At 50.5% G+C, this 18,865-nt stretch overlaps 1 protein-coding gene across 29 annotated transcripts in view; it reads right to left on the bottom strand.

The window, feature by feature from the left end:
- TACC2 (transforming acidic coiled-coil containing protein 2) overlaps positions 1 to 18,865 on the bottom strand; it is a 257,255-nt gene that overhangs the window by 101,644 nt on the left and 136,746 nt on the right. For 25 of the 29 annotated variants that reach the window (XM_032281873.1, XM_032281868.1, XM_032281893.1 and 22 more), the window contains one exon: positions 15,781 to 15,915. The exons of the other annotated variants lie outside the window; for them this stretch is intronic. In XM_032281873.1, coding sequence (XP_032137764.1) covers positions 15,781 to 15,915 — 135 coding nt within the window. The remainder of the gene's footprint in view (positions 1 to 15,780; positions 15,916 to 18,865) is intronic. 29 annotated transcript variants of the gene reach the window in all.

Here is an 18,865-nt window from a genome sequence, read left to right as displayed (position 1 = left end):
AGTTGTCCGTTGCCTTTGCAAGAAAGTCTCAACTGGGCCTCCTGGCTTTGATCTGGCATTGGAGCATGGCAAGGTCCTCACTGTGGTATCACTGCTGAGAAGCTGCCCCCTCCTCAACTTCTCCATCCCTCTCAATTCCTCCAGAAAGTCACATCCCAGCTCCCCCACGTCCCCAGAGGGGTTTGCTCCATGCCAGTCCCAGACTTCTCTCTTCCCACTCCCTCGACTGCCTGCAGGGGTATGCCTTGGCGCTGTCTTGCTGTGTTGGAGTCTCAGGTGTATCTGTGTCTGGCATCTCTGCTCTCCAGCCATGCAGGGTGCCCCAGGCATAGCCAGAGCCCCACCATGCTGCACGAGACCTCAGAGGATGGGGAGAAAGTCCTGGCAAAAGCCCTCTGTTTTATGCTGAATAGAGAAAAGGCAGAAGATGGTTGCATTTGTTTATTTCCAGCGGTAGAGATATTCTGTTAACCTCTTATGTGCCAGCATGAAATCTCACGTGCTCACCTTTGGGTATCTGAGTGGTTTCTTGGGCTTAAGCACAAGCTCTGGTGAAGCCCCATCTTTTCCAGAAGGTTCTCTTGTTCTCTCCTTGCAAAGGGCTGATCTATTTACTGCGTCTCTTTCTTCTTACCACCTTCACCATATTTATACCTGAGACTGTTCAAAGTTGTTCACATGCAAGGACAGCTCTACAGGTGACTTCAGGGGGAAAAAACCCTGTGGATTCAGTTATGACAGAAGCAGAAGGGCTGGGGATTTTACTATTAGACCTAAGGAGGTAACCCGAAATGTGCTAGAAAAGAAGTCAGTAAAGAGAGATGAGACTCACTTTTGTTTTTTGGGGTTTTTTTGAGACAGAGTCTTGCTCCATCGCCCAGGCTGGAGTGCAGTGCTATGATCCTGGCTCACTGACATCTCTGCCTCCCGGGTTCAAGAGATTCTCGTGTCTCAGACTCCTAAGTAGCTAAGGCCACAGGTGCACACCACCATACCCGGCTAATTTTTGTATTTTTAGTAGAGATGGGTTTCGCCATGTTGCCCAGGCTGGTCTTGAATTCCTGGCCTCAAGTGATCCACCCGCCTCAGCCTTCCAAAGTGCTGGGATTACAAGTGTGAGCCACCTGTAATTTCACGCCCGGTCAAGATTCACTTTTATGTTTAAATTAAGGATTGAGAACATAATTGTAATCTTTGATTCCTAGAGGAAGGCAGGAAGAAAGAGGGAAGGAGGAAGGGAGCCCAGTCCCCAAAATCTCAGGGCTATAGGAGAGCTGTTATGGTTAAGAATTCTCATCACATATGAAAAAAAAATCAGTAACACAAATACCATGTTCAAAAATACTGAATAAGATCCTCAAAATCTTTCTTTACCAAATTAATTCAGCTGTCTCTCTTTATTTTAAACGTGCCATTGCTGGCTTGATATTTCAGCTCTTTTGAGATGGAAATGGTAGGAGACACTCTTTTGAGAGAATATACCCTACCTAATGTCAAAAGGATTTAAGCTCACAATTCAAGAGAACAAAGAAAATACAGGAAGAAAAGGTAGGTAAAAGCCAGAGGGAGTGAGGTGAGCCTGGAAGTCCTGACCTAAGCCCTTGCTGGGGTGGGCTGCGAGTCTGGCTCCAAGCTTCCCAACAGCTAAAGCAAAAAGGGCAACAGCTATGATCAGTTACCTGATTCATAAAATCCAACAAGTAAAAAAAAAGACCATCCCCTGGGTAAGCAGCTTCTGTTGTGACTTTCTCAACCTGCATTCTCCCATAAGCCCTTTATCAGATGACTGTATGTATATGGTGGCTGATGCCTTCAGCAATGTCCTCCCACCAATGTACTATTCCATTCCATAGAGCTACATCAGCACCCACTACAGGGGCTCCTCAGCTCCCCTGACAATCAACAAAATCCAGAAATGACAAAGTTCCCAGGGATGCATTTCTAGTTGCCCCATCCTGCACTGAGGGTCCCCACCACTCAAATTTCCATGGCAACAAGGTTACATAAGAGAATGCAAAGGGCAGTATTGGGACGTCATCAACAGAGCAACCACTTAGAGACTTGATCTTCCCTCACATGCTCCTCCTGTCTTCACAAGTCTATTTTATTTGAGACAGGGTCTCACTCTGTCACCCAGGCTGGAGTGCAATGGTGCAGTCTCAGCTCACTGCAGCCTCAGCCTCCTGGGCTCAAGCGATCCTCCCGCCTTAGTTTCCTGAGTAGCTGGGACCACAGGCATGTGCCACCACGCTGGGCTAATTTTTTGTAGTTTTTGTAGAGATGTGGTCTCGCTATGTTGCCGAAGCTGGTCTCAAACTCCTGAGCTCAAGTGATCCACCCACCTTGTCCTCCCAAAGTACTGGGACTACAGATGTGAGCCACCATGCCCCGTCATATCTTCACAAGTCTAGTCTCTGGCAGTCTCTTGCTGCTAGAAGGGGCAAATATACAATGCCAACAACCAGGAAGCAAAACTGCAAACCTGGAAGGAGAAGGAGGATGTCATGGAGTCAAAGTGATAGCAGAGAATTACTCGAAACCCACCCAAAGCTGTAAGAAAGGGCAGCTGGCACAGTCAGACCTGTGAGCAACTGAAGAAGAAAAAGTCAGCCAGCATGAGGACAGAAGGTGGCTTCAAAGAGAGACCGTGAAGATCAAAGAACCAGGAGAAGCCCTCAGAACTGTTTATGAAAAAGTGACCCTGTTGTGTAAGCTGCAGAAGTCCGGTGTGAAGTGAAGAATATGCAGCTTTGAAAACCTGGCAAAAATATACTCAAATCCTTTGTTCATTCTAAGCATTTAATGTATGGTTACCATTAAAGTCTACATTTTGTTAAATATAAAATAAAATCATTTTTGTAATTTTTCATTTCTTTTTCGGGTGAAATCTTAAACGTTCTTCTCACTATTAACCATAAAACTTCAATTTATTTATTAATCCTTATTATTATTCTTTTGAGACTGAGTCTTACTCTGTGCTAAGCCAGAGTGCAGTGGTGCCCTCTCGGCTCACTGCAGCCTCCCCCTCTCAGGTTCAAGTGATTCTCCTACCTCAGCCTCCCGAGTAACCGGGACCACAGGCACCCACCACCACGCCACCTAATTTTTGTATTTTTAGTAGAGACGGGGTTTCACCATGTTGGCCAGGATGGTCTCCATCTCTTGACCTCATGATCCATCCGCCACGGCCTCCCAAAGTGCTGGGATTTCAGGTGTATGCCACTGCACCCGGCCAAAACGTTGATATATTAAGTGGACTCATTTTAAGTGGTCTTTCTCAGGTAACAATTTCCTTTGGATATCCCAGATGTCCTTCCTGCAACTACCTTTATAGACTGGGTTTAAGGTCATAGGCAAAAATCAAGAGGGTGGCCCACAGCAGACACGTGGCCAGATAAGCTCTCAACCTCCAAAGTTCAGGCTCCTACTTAGAAAGAAAGCCCCTTCCATCCTAAACCTGGTAAAAGAGCCAATGCGCTCACCTAAGCCAGGTGGCTGCATCTGTCTAGGATCAAACATATAACCAGTGTTCTCCACCTTTCTTCTAAGGAAACTATTTCCAGGAGGAACAGAAAATTCAGTCAGCCCCACAAAAAAATGTTTTGGTTCTTGTTTAAAGAGGTTTAATATTGCATTTGGTTTGAATGTTGATGTGTTAATCCACTGAGTTCCTCTACAGTTTAAAGTCACTGGTTTTAGAGGCTACTTTGTACTAGGAATAAAAGACCTTTTAAGGAAAACATTTGGGTGTAAACAGAGATGGGGTCTCCCAGATGCCAAAATCAACAGCAAGGCTGATTTCCGAGGTCAGACTGGAGAAGCAGGTCGAGAAGGGCAAGTCTGTGCCTCTGCGCTGTGAGGAGCTCCCCTCAGTGGTCCCGTGGGGATACCTCCGACATGAAAGTAGAGACAGCAAATTCAGAACCTCCACGCCTCTCAGTCCTTCCCTCATTGTGAGCAGAGAGAGCGGCTACCTGCGACTGCCCTGGGGTGAATCTGCAGCATCTGGAGTGAATTTCTTCCCACGCCTGTCAGCAGCAGTCGACACAGAACCTGGCACAGGGCTGCCCTATTTGTGAGCCAGGCAGCAAAAACCAGGCGCTGAGGCTCAGAACTGCTGACTCAAGGCTCCGTGAAGGAACAGAAATCCAGAACGCCGGGCCAGAAATAGCATCCATGAGCATCTATTGATAGCATAAAGTCCGTGGGCAGAGTAAGTGAATGAGCGTGTCAGCATGGGTGGGTGTGTGTGCGTGCTGGCATGTGTGTGCGCTCCTGCATGCGTGTTACCAAGCCCTAAAAATATTTCCCTCCTTCCATAATCATCCGAGAGGCCCTGTTGGTGTAATTCCCTCTACAGCCTGCCTAACTGTGGCCAGCTGCAATTAATGTATAATCCTGTCGGAGGCTAAGACATTATTTTTCCTAAATTCTCAAATCTTTAGCAATTGATGTGTACATGGGAAGAAAATCTTCCCCTGACAACAGACTAACCAAATTCCTGCTTCATCTTTGCTGAGTTTATGGAATTGTGAGAGAGAGGTGGACACAGGCATGACAAGGTTTTTTAACAGCTTGCAGAGGTTTTAGGCATCATTTGGCAAAAAAATAAATGCATGGCATATTTACATATTTTTCCGCACCTCTTTAAACTAGGAAGACATGAAGCGTTGCTACTTTGCATAGGCATTTCCCCTGTGCAGTGACTACCTGCCTCAGAACCTACCTGTGCCTGTGATCTTAAACACAGTTTATGCACACACCCATGCTCCAGTCCTAGCAGCAGCGAGGCTGGCTCCAAGAAGGAGGAAGCCTGGCCGGGCATCAGGTGCTTGGACATATGAATGGAGAAATGGGTAGTCATAGTTGTACTTGCAGACACAGGGGAGAAAGGCAGAAACCCAAACTGTTTCCAGCTGAGGCCAGGGCTGAAGGCAACTCAAGGAGGTCCTCCCTGGGATGAGTCCTTCCAGGGCTGCAAAGAGACCCCAGGTACCACATGCAGAGCCCAGAGCCAGCTCTCCAGTCTCCCTTACCTCAACAATCTCCCTAGCAGCAGATCTTGTTTGTTTTTGTGATTGGGGGAGGGATGGGAAGACAGGTTGGGTGCCCGGCAGTAAGGTTTGCATTGAACTCACTTCCTCAGACACCTAAGTCAAAAAGATGAATGGGTAACAACGGACATTTTTCACTCACTGGCATCCTAAAACTGACCCTGAGAAGTTATTAGATCCCCTGTGCTTCTGTTTTCTCATCTATGCAATGAAAATAATAACAGTCCCTCTTCCAAACATGAAGGTTGCAAGGTTTAAATGAGATAATATATGAAAAAGCATCAGGCACTGCAGTGCCAGCTTATAGCAAGTGTTCAAGGCATGTTTAGCTGCAGCTGCTGCTGTGGCTGTTTTGTGGAAAAATAAATCACTTTGGCCTGGGGAGGAGACTCGGTGTCCCTGCTTCACTCTCTCACAGCATCTCTGGGACCTTAAGCCCAGAGCTCTTCAATCAGGCAGAGGAGTGAGAGGCTGGCAGGCTTCCTGGAGGAGTCCACAGGGATGACCCAACCCAAATCGTTCCCGTCACAGCTTTGGCCTCAGAGCTTGGGACCACAGCCAGTGTTCCAACTTTGCTGGGCTTCAGATTTCCCATCTATAAAATGGGCACAATAAAAGTATCTGCCTGATGGGACTGGTATGCACATTAAACGAGATGAAATATATATCCGGCCAGATGCTATGGCTCATGCCTGTAATCCCAGCACTTTGGGAGGCTGAGACGGGAGGATCACCTGATGTCAGGAGTTTAAGACCAGCCAGGCCAACATGATGAAACTCTGTCTTTACTAAAAATACAAAACTTAGCCAGTCGTGGTGACCCATGCCTGTAATCCCATCTACTCGATAGGCTGAGGCAGGAGAATCGCTTGAACCTGGGAGGCACAGCCTGCAGTGAGCCGAGATCACGCCACTGCACTCAAGCCTGGGCAACAGAGCAAGTAAGACTCCATCTCAAAAAAAAAATAAAAAGATAAAGAAAGAAAGATCAAAAGCATTGCTCTCAGTGCCTGGTACGTAGAAAGTTTTCAGTAAAGGCCAGGTGTTACCGCAATAACGAAGTAAGAAAACTACAGCCACTCGGTGATGCTCCAGGGAGAGCCTGAAACCCAGTCCCAGCCAGAGCCTATTACGTTGCTCTCCCAGGTCGCACCGAGTCCTGCCAAACAGCGTTGCAACAGTCAGCGTTCTGGTCACTGAGAGTGAGGATACAGGATGCCCCTGCCCTCTTTCCCAGCTAAGTCAGTCTGGACAGATGTCTCAGGCTGTGCTGGCAGAGGCACTGCAGGCACCACATGCCAACCTCAGGACAACCTGCCTCCTGTTGGAAATGAAGCAGGGACAATGCACCAGGGAATCATGCCATCAAGTCAGCCGTGTCAACACGCACGTATGGAATGGAATGGAACAGAGCATCACTGCAGCCCACCAAGGGAAGCTCAGTGCCAATCAGGGACACATATGGGGTTAGCACATGTGCACTGGCCACAATGTTAAGCTTCTCCTTGTGGTTTGAGCAAAGCTGCTTTGGTCAGGCTGCAGGTCCTCCAACCTGGACGACTTGTCGAACACTGAGCTACATCCTTCATATGCATATGCTATATTCTTTCATTTTCGTTTGCTTCTTTCTTTTTGTTGTTGTTGCTTGATCTTCCATCACTCTTTAAGAAATCATTCCGCTTTTGTTCGCTGGCTTTTAGCCCCATTATCTAAACCCAAGAAAGGTAGGCAGGACCCTGTAATTCTTTCTGCATAGCCAGACAATGATGCTCAGCGAGATGAGTATTTAGACAGAGACAGGGGCAGGGACGCCGAGCTGGGGCACAAGGTGGGCAAGTCATCCCTACAAAGACCCACCATCCTTTGCCTCTTAGCCCAGGAGAACGTCCATGTTGGTGGGATCACGTGGGGAATTGCACCCTCTGGCCCTGAGCCCCAGCCTTGAGCAGGAAGGGGAGGAAATGCTGGTGCCGAGCCTGAGGCCCTGGGCAACTTATCCCAGCAAGCCCCTGCCCAGGGTCACGGCCCAGCCTGGGAGTAGACATCTCTGCAGTGTCACCCTCAGAGTGTGGCCCACGTTACAGGGTCACCACTGTATCCCCAGCACCTGCCTTCAGCCTTGCATACAGCAGATGCTCATTAAAAGTTGGTGAGTGAATGAATGAATGCAAGTCACAAAGACAGACCCAGATCCTCTCCATCCCCACAGCCGTTGCTTTAGCTTAGGTCCCACTGGGACCAGAGTAACAGCCTCCACATGGCCCTATGACCTCTGACCTCTCCTCTATCCACCCTCCTCCTCGCTACCACAGGCATTTCCCCAAACTAAATTCCATCCTGACTCTCCTCTGCTTGAAAAGAGAAGGCACGTTTCTTCACTTCTTGGGCACCAGCAAACTCCCCGGTCTGGCTGTAGCCCCTCCAAATCGGCTGAGGACCACCAGACTGCCACATCTCCCTCCAGTCGCTCCCCACTGACCCGCTGCCTGAACCTGCCGGGCCTCACCACAGCCCCAAGCTTTGGCACATTCGGTTCCTCCTCCCTGAAGCACTTTTGCCCTTCTTTACCCTCAGCAAACACCTAGTCATGCTGCAAAACTCATTGGCGATGCTGCCTCCTCTGGGAAGCCTTCCCAGCTTCTCCAGGCAGAGTCAGGTGCTCTCATCTTGAGTCTTTTGTTCTCAGCTCCATTGCAGAGTTTATCGCATTGTATTATGTTCAGTTTATCACGCTGCTCTGTTTCCAGAGCAGCTGTCTCTGTCTGCCTCCTTTCCCCCATCACTGCTGGAAGCTGGAGTTAGGGGGCAGGGGGGCGGGGTTAGTGTTAATTCAATGCCTCTTGTCAAACACTGAGATACATTCTTCATATACATTTACTACTCGTAATAACCCCCAAGAGGTGGGTACTACTAACCTCAACCTAAAGAGGCATAAACCAAGGCTCAGAGTAATCAAGTAACTTACCCCACATCACACAGCTGGTAAACAGGCCAAGGGGCATGTCTTTCCAACTTCATGCTCCTTCCCCTGCGCCACGTTATGAATAGTCCATGGTACAAAATCAACCAGGACGTATCTGCTGAGAGGGTGGCAGGCTGGCAGGATCAAAAAATGCAAAAAAAGCAGAAGAGAGGACCCAGGAAGGCTGCATGACTCCACCTAGACTCCAGCACTCAGCATGTCCTGCCAGTGAAGTATTAAAGAAACTGACGCATCAACATGGGCAGGCACTCAGGCATGGAGGGTCCTGAGCCATACATGCTCGTGCTACATCCCATCCTACCTGCCTCCCAGAGCCCTGCCTCCCTTTGTTTGGGGGTCTATTTCTCCACCTTCTTTTGGGGCAGCCTGTAAACAGCCATCTCCCAGCCACCCCTCTTTGCATGTCCACTGGGTCTGAGGGCTCGAGAGCATGCACTTGGCTTGGAAGGAAAGCGGCCTCCTGGAGTGGAGGCACCTAAAACCATCCAGTGGCAGCTGAGGGCCGTCCCTGGGCCGCCGTGCTGGGGGAAGAGGGTGAGCTCCTAGCCTCAGCTGCCCCTATTTGGGGCAAGCAGGGCCCCCACACCGCCCTGAAGCCTTCCACCCAGCACTGCAGTGCTGAGCATATCTGGCCACGCCCTCACAGACTCCTGCTCCTCCCGGAGCCCCACTTCAGGGTGGGATCCCTTCTAGGCTGCTCTAGGGGCCGCGGGACTGCAGCCCAGATGGCGTCACAAGCCGAAGCTTTGCAGCTTCTCCCAGTTATGCCCCCAGAGGAGGGCCGAGGAGCCCTGCTGCCTCCGCCTCTCCTTCCCCTCCCCTCCCAGCTGCCGAGCTGGGCCCACGGGACTGAGGGGCCACCTTCTAACTGATGACCTCTGCTCTGGCTCTTCAGGCTGAAGCCAGGGTGGCCCAGCACCTGCCCCACTGCAGCTCACATTCAGGAGACTGAGCAGGACCAAGGGGACCCATCGATGCCTCCGCGTGTCTCACTGGCCGGCAACACAGCTCAGTGTAGTTATGCTCAGTCTGCCCTGAACACAATGACCTTAGAGGCAAGGGAACAATGGAAACTTGGCCTCCATAACCAAGCTACCATGCCACGAGACTGCAGAGATCCTCAGCCCGACAACCCAGCCCCTTTCCCCGGTGAGACAGAGAGGCTCATCCAGACCCCACCTACGAGGCAAAGTGCCACGTGCGGAGCAGGCTGGTGAACAGGCTCCAGTGTGAAGATACATGGTGTTTTCCAAGGGGTACACCTCTCTAACATGGGTGGAGGGAATGGGGGGTTTCTGCCCTTCCCTCCTGAGCAGAAAAAGCTCTCAGGTCTTGGGGAAGTGTTGACAGAGGGAAGGGAGCAATTTGGGGCAGGCTGTCCGAGGTGAGTGGGCTAGGAGCATGGGGGCGTCTCACCCGAAAGCCTGAAGAGCCACGGCCACAGCCCCCACGGCCATAGCTCGGGCCAGCATTTCTCAAGGGTGCTGTCTCCTGGGCATCCTGCCCCAGCACCAGGGCTCCGGCTTCCTCCCTCAAGAAGCTCAGCTGCTTCTCCTGTCCCGTTTCTCCCAGGGCCAACCAGACAGCCCTCAGCCAGGTTTCCAAGTCACGAATTCCTAGGTGCCAGCTGTCCGCAGCAGGGAGTGAGAGGCCAGCCCTGAAGAGAGGTGCCATTTGTGCGGCTCACACCCCTCTCAGCTCATGTCCCACACTCCAGGCTCTTTGCCACAAGCCCCCAGAGGTCAGCCGCGGTGGCCTCGGTGAGGTAAGGGCTCTCAACTTCTATTCCTGGAAATTTTTATTATCAGACCCCTCGCCTGGCCTCAGCCTCAAACAGCTCTCCAAAGAGCTGACAGCTCTGGAAATGTCAGGGTGACCTGATGACCCCACAAGGCTCAGGGGGCTATGCTGGCAAAGAAAGGAAGGCCCAGCAGAAGCGTGGTCGAGAGCAGCGATGGTCTCCCTCCCAGGCAGGGTAGGAGGCAGAGACTCGAAGCTCTCTCTCCTTCCCAGAGCCTCTTTTCTCCCTCTCAAAGTCACATCTGTTCTCCCCAAGGCCTTTGGCCTAATGATTACCAATGAGTGTGGGGGAGGGGAGTGTGAGAATTCCTGGAGAAAAGCTATTTGCACTGGAAATGTGGGATAGTGTCATCATTTCCAAGCAGCCATGAGAAGCAGGAAGAGGCAGCAGGAAGTCACCCAGCATGTTTGCAAGAACAGAGCAGCTGTCGATTCTGTAAGAAGTGCCCTGGGCTTTCTTTGTCACTGCACCAGGTCTCACAGCCTTGCTGCTCCCCTCCAAGCCCAAAGAGAGAAGGCAAAGCCACAGATGTGGCCAGAACTGCAGCTGCCTGTGCTTAACACCCAGAAGGCGTGCTGACTCCAGCAGGAGACGCCTGGCTGGAGGTGGGAACCCAGGGAGGATGCACTTCCAAATCATGAGTCCAACCAGGACCTCGAATTCTGGCTCAGGGCTGGGCATGATGGCTCACGCCTGTAGTCCCAGCACTTTGGGAGGCCAAGGCAGTCGGATCATCTGAGGTCAGGAGTTCGAGACCAGCCTGACCAACATGGTGAAATCCCATCTCCACTAAAAATACAAAAGCTAGGCAGGCGTGGTGGTGGGTGCCTGTAATCCCAGCTACTCGGGAGGCTGAGGCAGAAGAATCGCTTAAACGTGGGAGGCAGGAGTTGCAGTGAGATGAGATTGCACCACTGCACTCCAGCCTGGGCTACAAGAGCGAAACTCAAAAAATAATAATAACAAATATAATAATAATAAAATTCTGGTCCAGGCTGGGTGAATAATGACTTCCATTTCAGTGAAATAAAATGTTCAACCTTACGTTTGTGGAAACTTGCTTTGAAAACCTCCAAGAACTCATCCGAAGGGAAGAAACACAGTTTACTGGATCCCTGGATCCAGGCCACGGCCCCATAGCTGAAAGCAGCTGTGGAGAAAGTTGAGGTGGAACTACACTGAAGACAATGATAGAACCACAGCTGTCCGGGAGCCCCAGGAAATGGGGCCTCAATCCTGAAACCACTCCTGCCTGGGCAGGTAGCCAGCCAGATCTTTAACAATGCAAATCCCATCATATCACTTAAGGTCTTGGGGCTTCTGGACGCTTAAAAGAAAGCCCAGGGAGCCCATGACCAAAGCTGCTACAATCAGAGCAATGAAACAATGAAGTATTAGATTATGACCCACAGAATAAAACAAATATCCAGGAGTCCACGCAGATCTAAATACATGATTGAATAATAAATGGAAGAGACAAATCTCCAGTGCAGAAGAACTCTAATAATTTCTGTAGATGCTCTGCCCTAACAGAGGAGGAGGGCAACTCTTCACCCCTTAAGTGTGTACGTAGTAACTTTCTTCCACAGACTGTAGTACTGAAAGGGGTTAAAAAAAAAAAAAAAAAAGGAACTTGACCAGGCCCAGCGGCTCACGCCTGTAATCCCAGCACTGTGGGAGGCTGAGGCGGGAGGATCACTTGAGGTTGGGAGCTTGGCCAACATGGTGAAACCCTGACTCCACTACAAACACAAAAATTAGCTGGGTGTGGTGGCAGGAGCCTGTCATTCCAGCTACTCGGGAGGCTGAGGCAGGAGAATTGCTTGAGCCTCAGGGGCAGAGATTGCCGTAAGTGGAGATCGCACCACTGGACTCTAGCCTGGGCAACAGAGGGAGACTCTGTCTCAATTAAATAAAAAAGTAACTGTACAGTGCAGACACAAATATGACCTCAGCCAAGCAACTGAGGTCAATGTCAGCAGTGTATGTCATGATGATGGTATCTACCCTTGACAGGATGTGATGAAAATGGCACTTGATCTCTGTCCTTCCTCCCAAAACCCACAGGCCCAGTCCAATCATGAGAGGAGCATCAGGCAAATTCCAATAGTGGGGCATTCTACAAAATACCTGACCAGAACTCCTCCAAACTGTCAAGGTCACCAAAAACAAGGCAAGTCTAAGAAGAAACTGCCACAGCCAAGAAGCAGCTACAGAAACAAAATGGAAATGTGGTATCCTGGATGGGATCCAGGAACAGAAAACGGACGTTAGAGAAAAACTAAGGAAACGTGTATCAACTATTGTCTGAGTCCATTTTCTATTGCTTATAACAGAATACCTGAAACTGGATGACTTATTAAGAAAAGCAGTTGATTTCTTACAGTTACGGAGTCTGAGAAGTCAAAGGTCAAGGGGCTGCATCTGGTGACGCCCTTCTTGCTGGTAGGGACTCTGTAGAGTCTGAAGGTGGTGCAGGGCATCCTATAATGAGGGGGCTGGGCGAGCTAGCTCAGGGCTTTCTTCCTCTTCCTATAAAGCCACCAGTCCTACTCCCATAATAACCCAGCAATCCATTAATCCATGAATGGATCAACCCATTCATGAGTGCAGAGCTTCATGACCCAATCACCTCTTAAAGGCCTCACCTCTCAATACTGCCATGTTGGGGGTTAAGTTTCAACATGAGTTTTGGAGGCGACAAATACTCAAACCATAGCAACCATAGACTTTAATTATTATAATAAAGATGTATCAATATATCAATAACGATTTTTTTTTTTGAGACAGAGCCTTGCTCTGTTACCCAGGCTGGAGTGCAATGGCACAATCTTGGCTCACTGCAACCTCTACCTCCCAGGTTCAAGTGATTCTTGTGCCTCAGTCTCCCAAGTAGCTAAGATTACAGGCTCCTGCCACCACGCCCAGCTAATGTTTTTGTATTTTTCATAGAGACAGGGTTTCACCATGTTGGCCAGGCTGGTCTTGAACTCCTGACCTCATGTGATCTGCCCACTTTGGCCTCCCAAAGTTCTGGGATTACAGGCCTGAGTCACCACACCCAACCAATAATGGTTTATTAATTGTACCAAATTACCTTACTATCATTAAGATGTTAATAACAGAAACTGTGTTATAGATAAATAGGAACTTTTGACCCTGTCTTCTCATCTTTCTGTAAATCTAAACTATTATTTTTAAAAATCTATTAATAAAAAAATTCTATCAAAGGAAACAAAAGATAAAGGCCTCAGTCCTTCCTGCCACCCACTGTATGGCAGCCACCTGGCCCTGCCCACTGGGCCACCTTGCTCTCCTTTAAACTGGGCTCCCCTGCTCTGCCTTCTCTTCCCTCAGGGTCCATGCACGTGCTGTTCCTCCTCAGCAATATCTATTCTCTCCCCAGCATGTTCAGCACCCCCAGCCCAGCCCATGCATAAACACAGTCAGCTTAGGCTCTCAGTTACTTCCCTTGGAAGCCATCCTCAGCTACCCAGACTAAGTGAGGTTGTGGGTCACATCCACCCAGGGTGCTGCACTTCTCCCCCAGTAACTGATCGTGCCACGTCTGTCTTCTCCGGCACTGGATGCTCCTCAAGGGCAGGAAGGTGCCTGTCTTCCAGACCTCTGTGTCCTGTCCCTAACACAGTGATTGGCCCAGAGGAACCCCAAGTTCATGCTGCTGAATGCTCAGATGTGTAAATTAATGAAAGTCAGAAGCAACCCATATACAGCAGGCTCCAGGCCTAAAGGTGAGATCACCCAGTGTGCCCTCTATGACAGGTTGAGAGCTGTGAGCCCAGCTGACCTCAGGAATGAAGGACACAGAGCAAATGGGTACCATTTGTGCCTGCTGGTACCAGGAGGCATCAGGGATGCTCTCGGAGCCCAAGACTGCAACAGCAAAAGGTCTGGAGGTTGATGTTTTTATTTTAGATTTCATCAGAAATCTACTCTAGCCCTTGGATAAGCTTCTTTAAAAAAAAAAATGAGGTATAACTTACATACCAAAAAATAGTAAAATTCACTCTTTTTAGGTACATAGTTCCACAAATTTTACAAAACATTTCCATCACCCCTACAAATATCTCTCATGCCCATTTGTAGTCAATACAAATCCCAGCCCCTGGCACCCACTGATCTGTTTTCCATTTCTTATTGTTTTGCCTTTTCCAGAATCTCTTCTAGGTGGAATCATGTAGAATGAAGTCTTTTGAGTCCAGCCTTTCTCACTTAGCCTAATGCATTTGAGATTCATCAATTTAGTTGCAGGAATCAGTAGCTTTTTCCTTTTTTATGGGTTAGTAATATTCCTTAGCATAGACATACCACAATGTTGATCCTTTCACCAGTGGATGGACACCTGGGTTGTTTCAAATTTGGGGCAATTATGAAGAATACATGCATACGAGTTTTTAGGTAGACATATATTTTCATCTTTCATAGGTAAATATCTAAAAGTGTGATTGCTGGTTCATATGGTGGACTTATGTCTATCTTTATAAAAACACGAGGGGCAGAATATTTGAGAAGAGTAATTGTATTTCTTTCTCCAACACATTTTTCTTGAGCACCTATTATGTCCAAGGCAAACCAAGGGTGTTTCCCCAAACACTTGGGGATGTTCCCGCTCCCCAACCTCTGCTTGTGCCATCTCACCAGCAGAAATGCAGACCTCCCATACATTTCCTTGTCCTTGGGCCAAGGCTTACAGTAGACAAGGCATCATTGCAGTGGATCCAAGAGGGGTGGAATGAATGTTTCTGCTCTGCCAACAACAACCTGAAAGATGGAAAGTCCCTCTGGGACTCAGGACCAACAGAGCTGCAGGGAGATGCCGGGAGATACAGGACAGAGAAGAGTTTAATGCTCTGGATGGCATCACCCAGATAAGACAGACTCTGGTCCAGCTCTGGGCCCATCCTGCTATTATCCCATGTTCCACAATCTCATCTGCATGCAGCAATTTTCCCTTCCTCTGATTTATCTACTACTTCTGGACACTCTGGTTTGGCAGTGGTCATCTGCCCTTTGGGCACCCCTTATATTCTTGCCCTCTACCGTGGCTTAGCTTTCAGCACTGTGTGTCCCAGCCAGCAGGAGCTCCCTGAGGACAGAGGCCTGCCGTGCTCAGCACACCCAGGTACATTTGGCTCTCCACAAAATACTGCTTAAGAATGCTCCTGAGGAGGCTTTAATGATTTATAATCAAAATCAATTGCTTGCATGGAAACAGGAGTTATACATACTTGCTCTAATCATTCACGTTATGCATCAACTTGGCTGGTCCACTGAACCCAGATGTTTGATCTAACCTGTCTCAATTTCACTGTCAAGATATTTTTTTTGGTGAGATTAATATTTGAATCAGTAGATTTTGAGTAAAGCAGATTACCTCCTATAATGTGGGTGGACCTCATCCCATCAGTTGAAGTCCTTAAAGGAAAAGGACTGACCTCCCCCAAGGAAGAGGGAATTCTGCCAGCAGATGGCCTTGGGGCTCTGCTACATCAGCTCTTCCCTGCTCTGCAGCCTGCCAGCCTACCCTGCATGATTTCAGACTTGCCAGCTCCCACAGTCACATGAGCCAATCCCTTAAAATAAATCCCTCTCTCTGCATACACATATATAGAAATATATACACATACAGATCATCCATCCATGCATCTATCCATCCATCCTATTGGCTTGTTTCTCTGCAGAATCCTAACACACTTGCTCACACCATCCTTCCCACCGTGCGTGACATGAGAAGCCGGTGGGCAAGGGTAACCCTGAGATCTGTTACGGCCCAAATGATCAGAGACATGGTCTCACAGGTCAAAAGGTCACCGCCTTGTTGGCACTATCCAAAATGCAGCTCACCCCACGACCTAGGGGGCAGAGACCACCAGACCCCTGCTCTCTGGGGGCAGCTGCTGCGGAGGGGGCTTGTGCAATACCTGCTGAGGTCCTTGGCCAGATCTGGGCAGGAGGGACTGGAAGCTTCTACTCCGTCACCAGCAGGGGCAGAAGGTGAAGCTGTGTGTTCTGCAGCCGAGGGAGCGGGACCCACGAGGGCAGCAGCTGGGGAGGTGCTGGGGACACAAAGAGGGCATTATTCCACATGGGGCTGGGGTCATTAATGGCACATTCATCAGGCCCTACTCACCCCACCCAACCCACCCGCCCACACATGGAAGGGACTCTTTAAACCCCGGCACACGGCTCCCGGGCTTCCCCACCCAGGCCTCCACTCTACACAGCCTGGCCTGTGGCGGCAACCCAGCGGCTCCCAGGCCAGGCCCTTAAGCTCCTCCCTCCTTAGGCTCCTGCAGAACGAGGTTCCTTGAACAGAGGCATCTCAGGTGTCCAGGACACGCCATGTGACTTTCCTAGTTTGATTCCTGTTTAGAGGAGAGGATTTTTGTATGATGATTTCCATTAGTTTTCGATAGGCAATGGAACTCTATGAGGTGAGAACTAAAATACAATTGTACAAATTCCCCGGGCTTTGCCCGCAAATCCGAAGGCTGAGAAAAATCCAGAGGAAAAGGTTGATGGGTAATCCAGGAGCCTGCCCGGGCCCAGCTGGGCCACCCGTGTCCTGGGGGAGGAACGAGTTTCGGGGCGGAGTGTGGCCCTCGGGCAGGGAGCGAGAGCCCCCTGCTGGACAGCTGGGGAACCACAACGGCCTCTCGGGGTAGCACAAGAGACCACTCCCCACAAAAGCCAAAAGGCACAGGCTTGGCATCCAGAAGAGGCTCTGGTTTTCCCCACTGGCAAAAATCAAGGCTAGCAATGGTCTCCTCAGACTGAAGCCGGGGAACAGCTTTCAGGCCTCCCAGCCTCTCCAGCCATCCCTGCTCCTGTCCACGGTGGGGCTGGCCGGGCCGAAGGTGTCTTGGGGTGGCCAGGCTGGAACACGGGGCTCAGCACCGAGGGCCTGAAACCAGCTTGAGGGGTAGCTGGGGTTTGTGGTGTCACAGCCCTTGCAGTGAGGGATCACTGCTTCCCTCTGGGGGTAAACACCGCAGGGAGCTCCCAGATCGCAGGAGTCCAGGGTGCGTGGGCTTCTGAGCTGCTACGTCTGCCCACTCCATCTTCTCGAGGGCCACCTGAGAGGCTAGCACCCTGGTCTGAAGGGCAGCTGCCATGGGCGCCCACACTGCACACTGGACAGAGGACTCTCAGTCTTGCCCCTAAGTCCAGTCACAGCTTAGCAGATTCTGCAGGTCCAGCAGGCACTGCCCAGCCCCTTACAGCCCTGGCCTCAGAGCTCCACGAAGGCAGGGGACACATCTGCCACCTCCACCCCAGGATCCCAGCCCCAGGCCAGGCCACACACAGCATGGGAGCAGAGCCAGGGCTGGACCCACACTGCCTGCTCCCTCGGGGTCCCACAAACAGAGAGAAACAGAGCCCGGGGAGTAACGACAGGAAAGCCCAGCGCAGGGCAATCCGTGGGTGAACAAAAGTTACAAGTGCTTGGACGAAACCCAGCAAAAGAGCAAAGTGGGTTTGCAGACGGAGTGACTGGCCTCCTTTGTCAAACTTTTATTTCTAACAATTTGGGCAGTGGCTGAAATTAATTATTTTGTACAAGAATGACTCAAAATGAATAATGCAAACTGCCAGGGGCATTAAAGCTCCTTACAAGAGCTATTTTACACTTTGGGGGCTGACGTGTATTCATAACCAGCAAGTGGACCACGTACAAACGCAAGCTACTGGTAACATTTACAAACGCAAGCTACTAATCTAACGCTTACAAACACAGGCTACTAGCCTAAGACTTCCCTTTCTCCAGACACTACACTGGTGCGCTCCTCCCTCCACCACACACTTCCCACCAAGGTTTTACTTAAGTTTAATGCAAATTGAGGAAAGGTGGTTCTGTGTGTGGTTCTGTGACTTTAAGGTACTGTTTATCAAACTGCAAGGAGGGATCTCTGTCTTGGAAAACAGTGGCAGAGGGGAGGGGAGGGGAGGAGAGGTGCCACCGTAGATCTGCGGCCTGCCGTAATCACAGCAAGGCCAGCTCTGTGACAGCTGACGTCCCTGGGATCTGATGCAGATGCCCCAGGCTACAAATCCATTCCCTGCCTGGTCTCTGAGAACGCCCCAGGGCAGCACAACCAAGGCTCACTCAGCAAGCTCCCCGCCTGCCCTGAACACCCGCAGCTGCTCCTGCTCCTGAGGGGCCACCTGGCTGCTCCCTCCTCCCTTCCCTCTGTTGGCCCCAACTGCCATGGGCACGCCCTTCCTGCACCAGCCGGGTCCCATTAGCCAAAGGCACCAAACAAGTGTGACTCAACAGCTCATTTAAGAAAGGAGCCTCCCCCTCTTCCACGCCCGTTGGCTCATACCCAGGGGCTGAGGAGGTCAGGCTCCCACCAGGAAACACTCAGTGACTCACCATCCCAGTGCTAACACATGGGCCCCCACAGACACCTCCTAGGCCCCGCAGAACACCTCCTCTTCCCTCCTGACCCTCCTCTTCCTCCCCCAATTTTCCCAGCTTGGAAGTGGCGCCACCAGCCCGCCAGGCCCAGGCACTGACTTCCGGTTCTCTCGGTCCCCTGCCCCTCATCATTCCTTCCTGCTGAGTCACCTCCTTCTCCTTCTGGAATCTGTCCTCTCCGAGGACTCCTGAGTGTCCTGCTGTGCCTGCCTTCCGTTTTGTCCCCGCAGATCCAAGGCCCCACAGCCACCAGAATGACCCAACTCCAGTTCTGATCAGGTCCTTCCACTGCAGCCCTCCCTGACTTCCCATGGCATCCGGAAGCTGGCCCTCGAGGAGCCAGACAGGGCCCATGGAACTTCCCCTGAGCTGCCAGAGGGCGACGCTGGCCCAGCAGAGCGAGCAAGCAGGTAGCAGCAGCCAGCTCCTCGCCCACAACACCGGTCAGCTCCCGTCTGCATTCAAGCCTCCTGTGACCAGCAGCGACTTCTCTTAAAGACATTGTTCTCAGAAGTCAGGCCCTTAACAAATGCCCAGGACCAATCCCAGGCCTTTGTGGAAGCTTCTGGACAGCTGCCAAACCC

Source organism: Sapajus apella, unplaced genomic scaffold (assembly GCF_009761245.1).
Source record: "Sapajus apella isolate SASKATOON/1434 unplaced genomic scaffold, GSC_monkey_1.0 scaffold13, whole genome shotgun sequence".
NCBI lineage: Eukaryota > Metazoa > Chordata > Mammalia > Primates > Cebidae > Sapajus > Sapajus apella.
The sequence above is the reverse complement of the archived record's forward strand: the minus strand, read 5'-3'. Positions and strand labels throughout refer to the sequence as shown.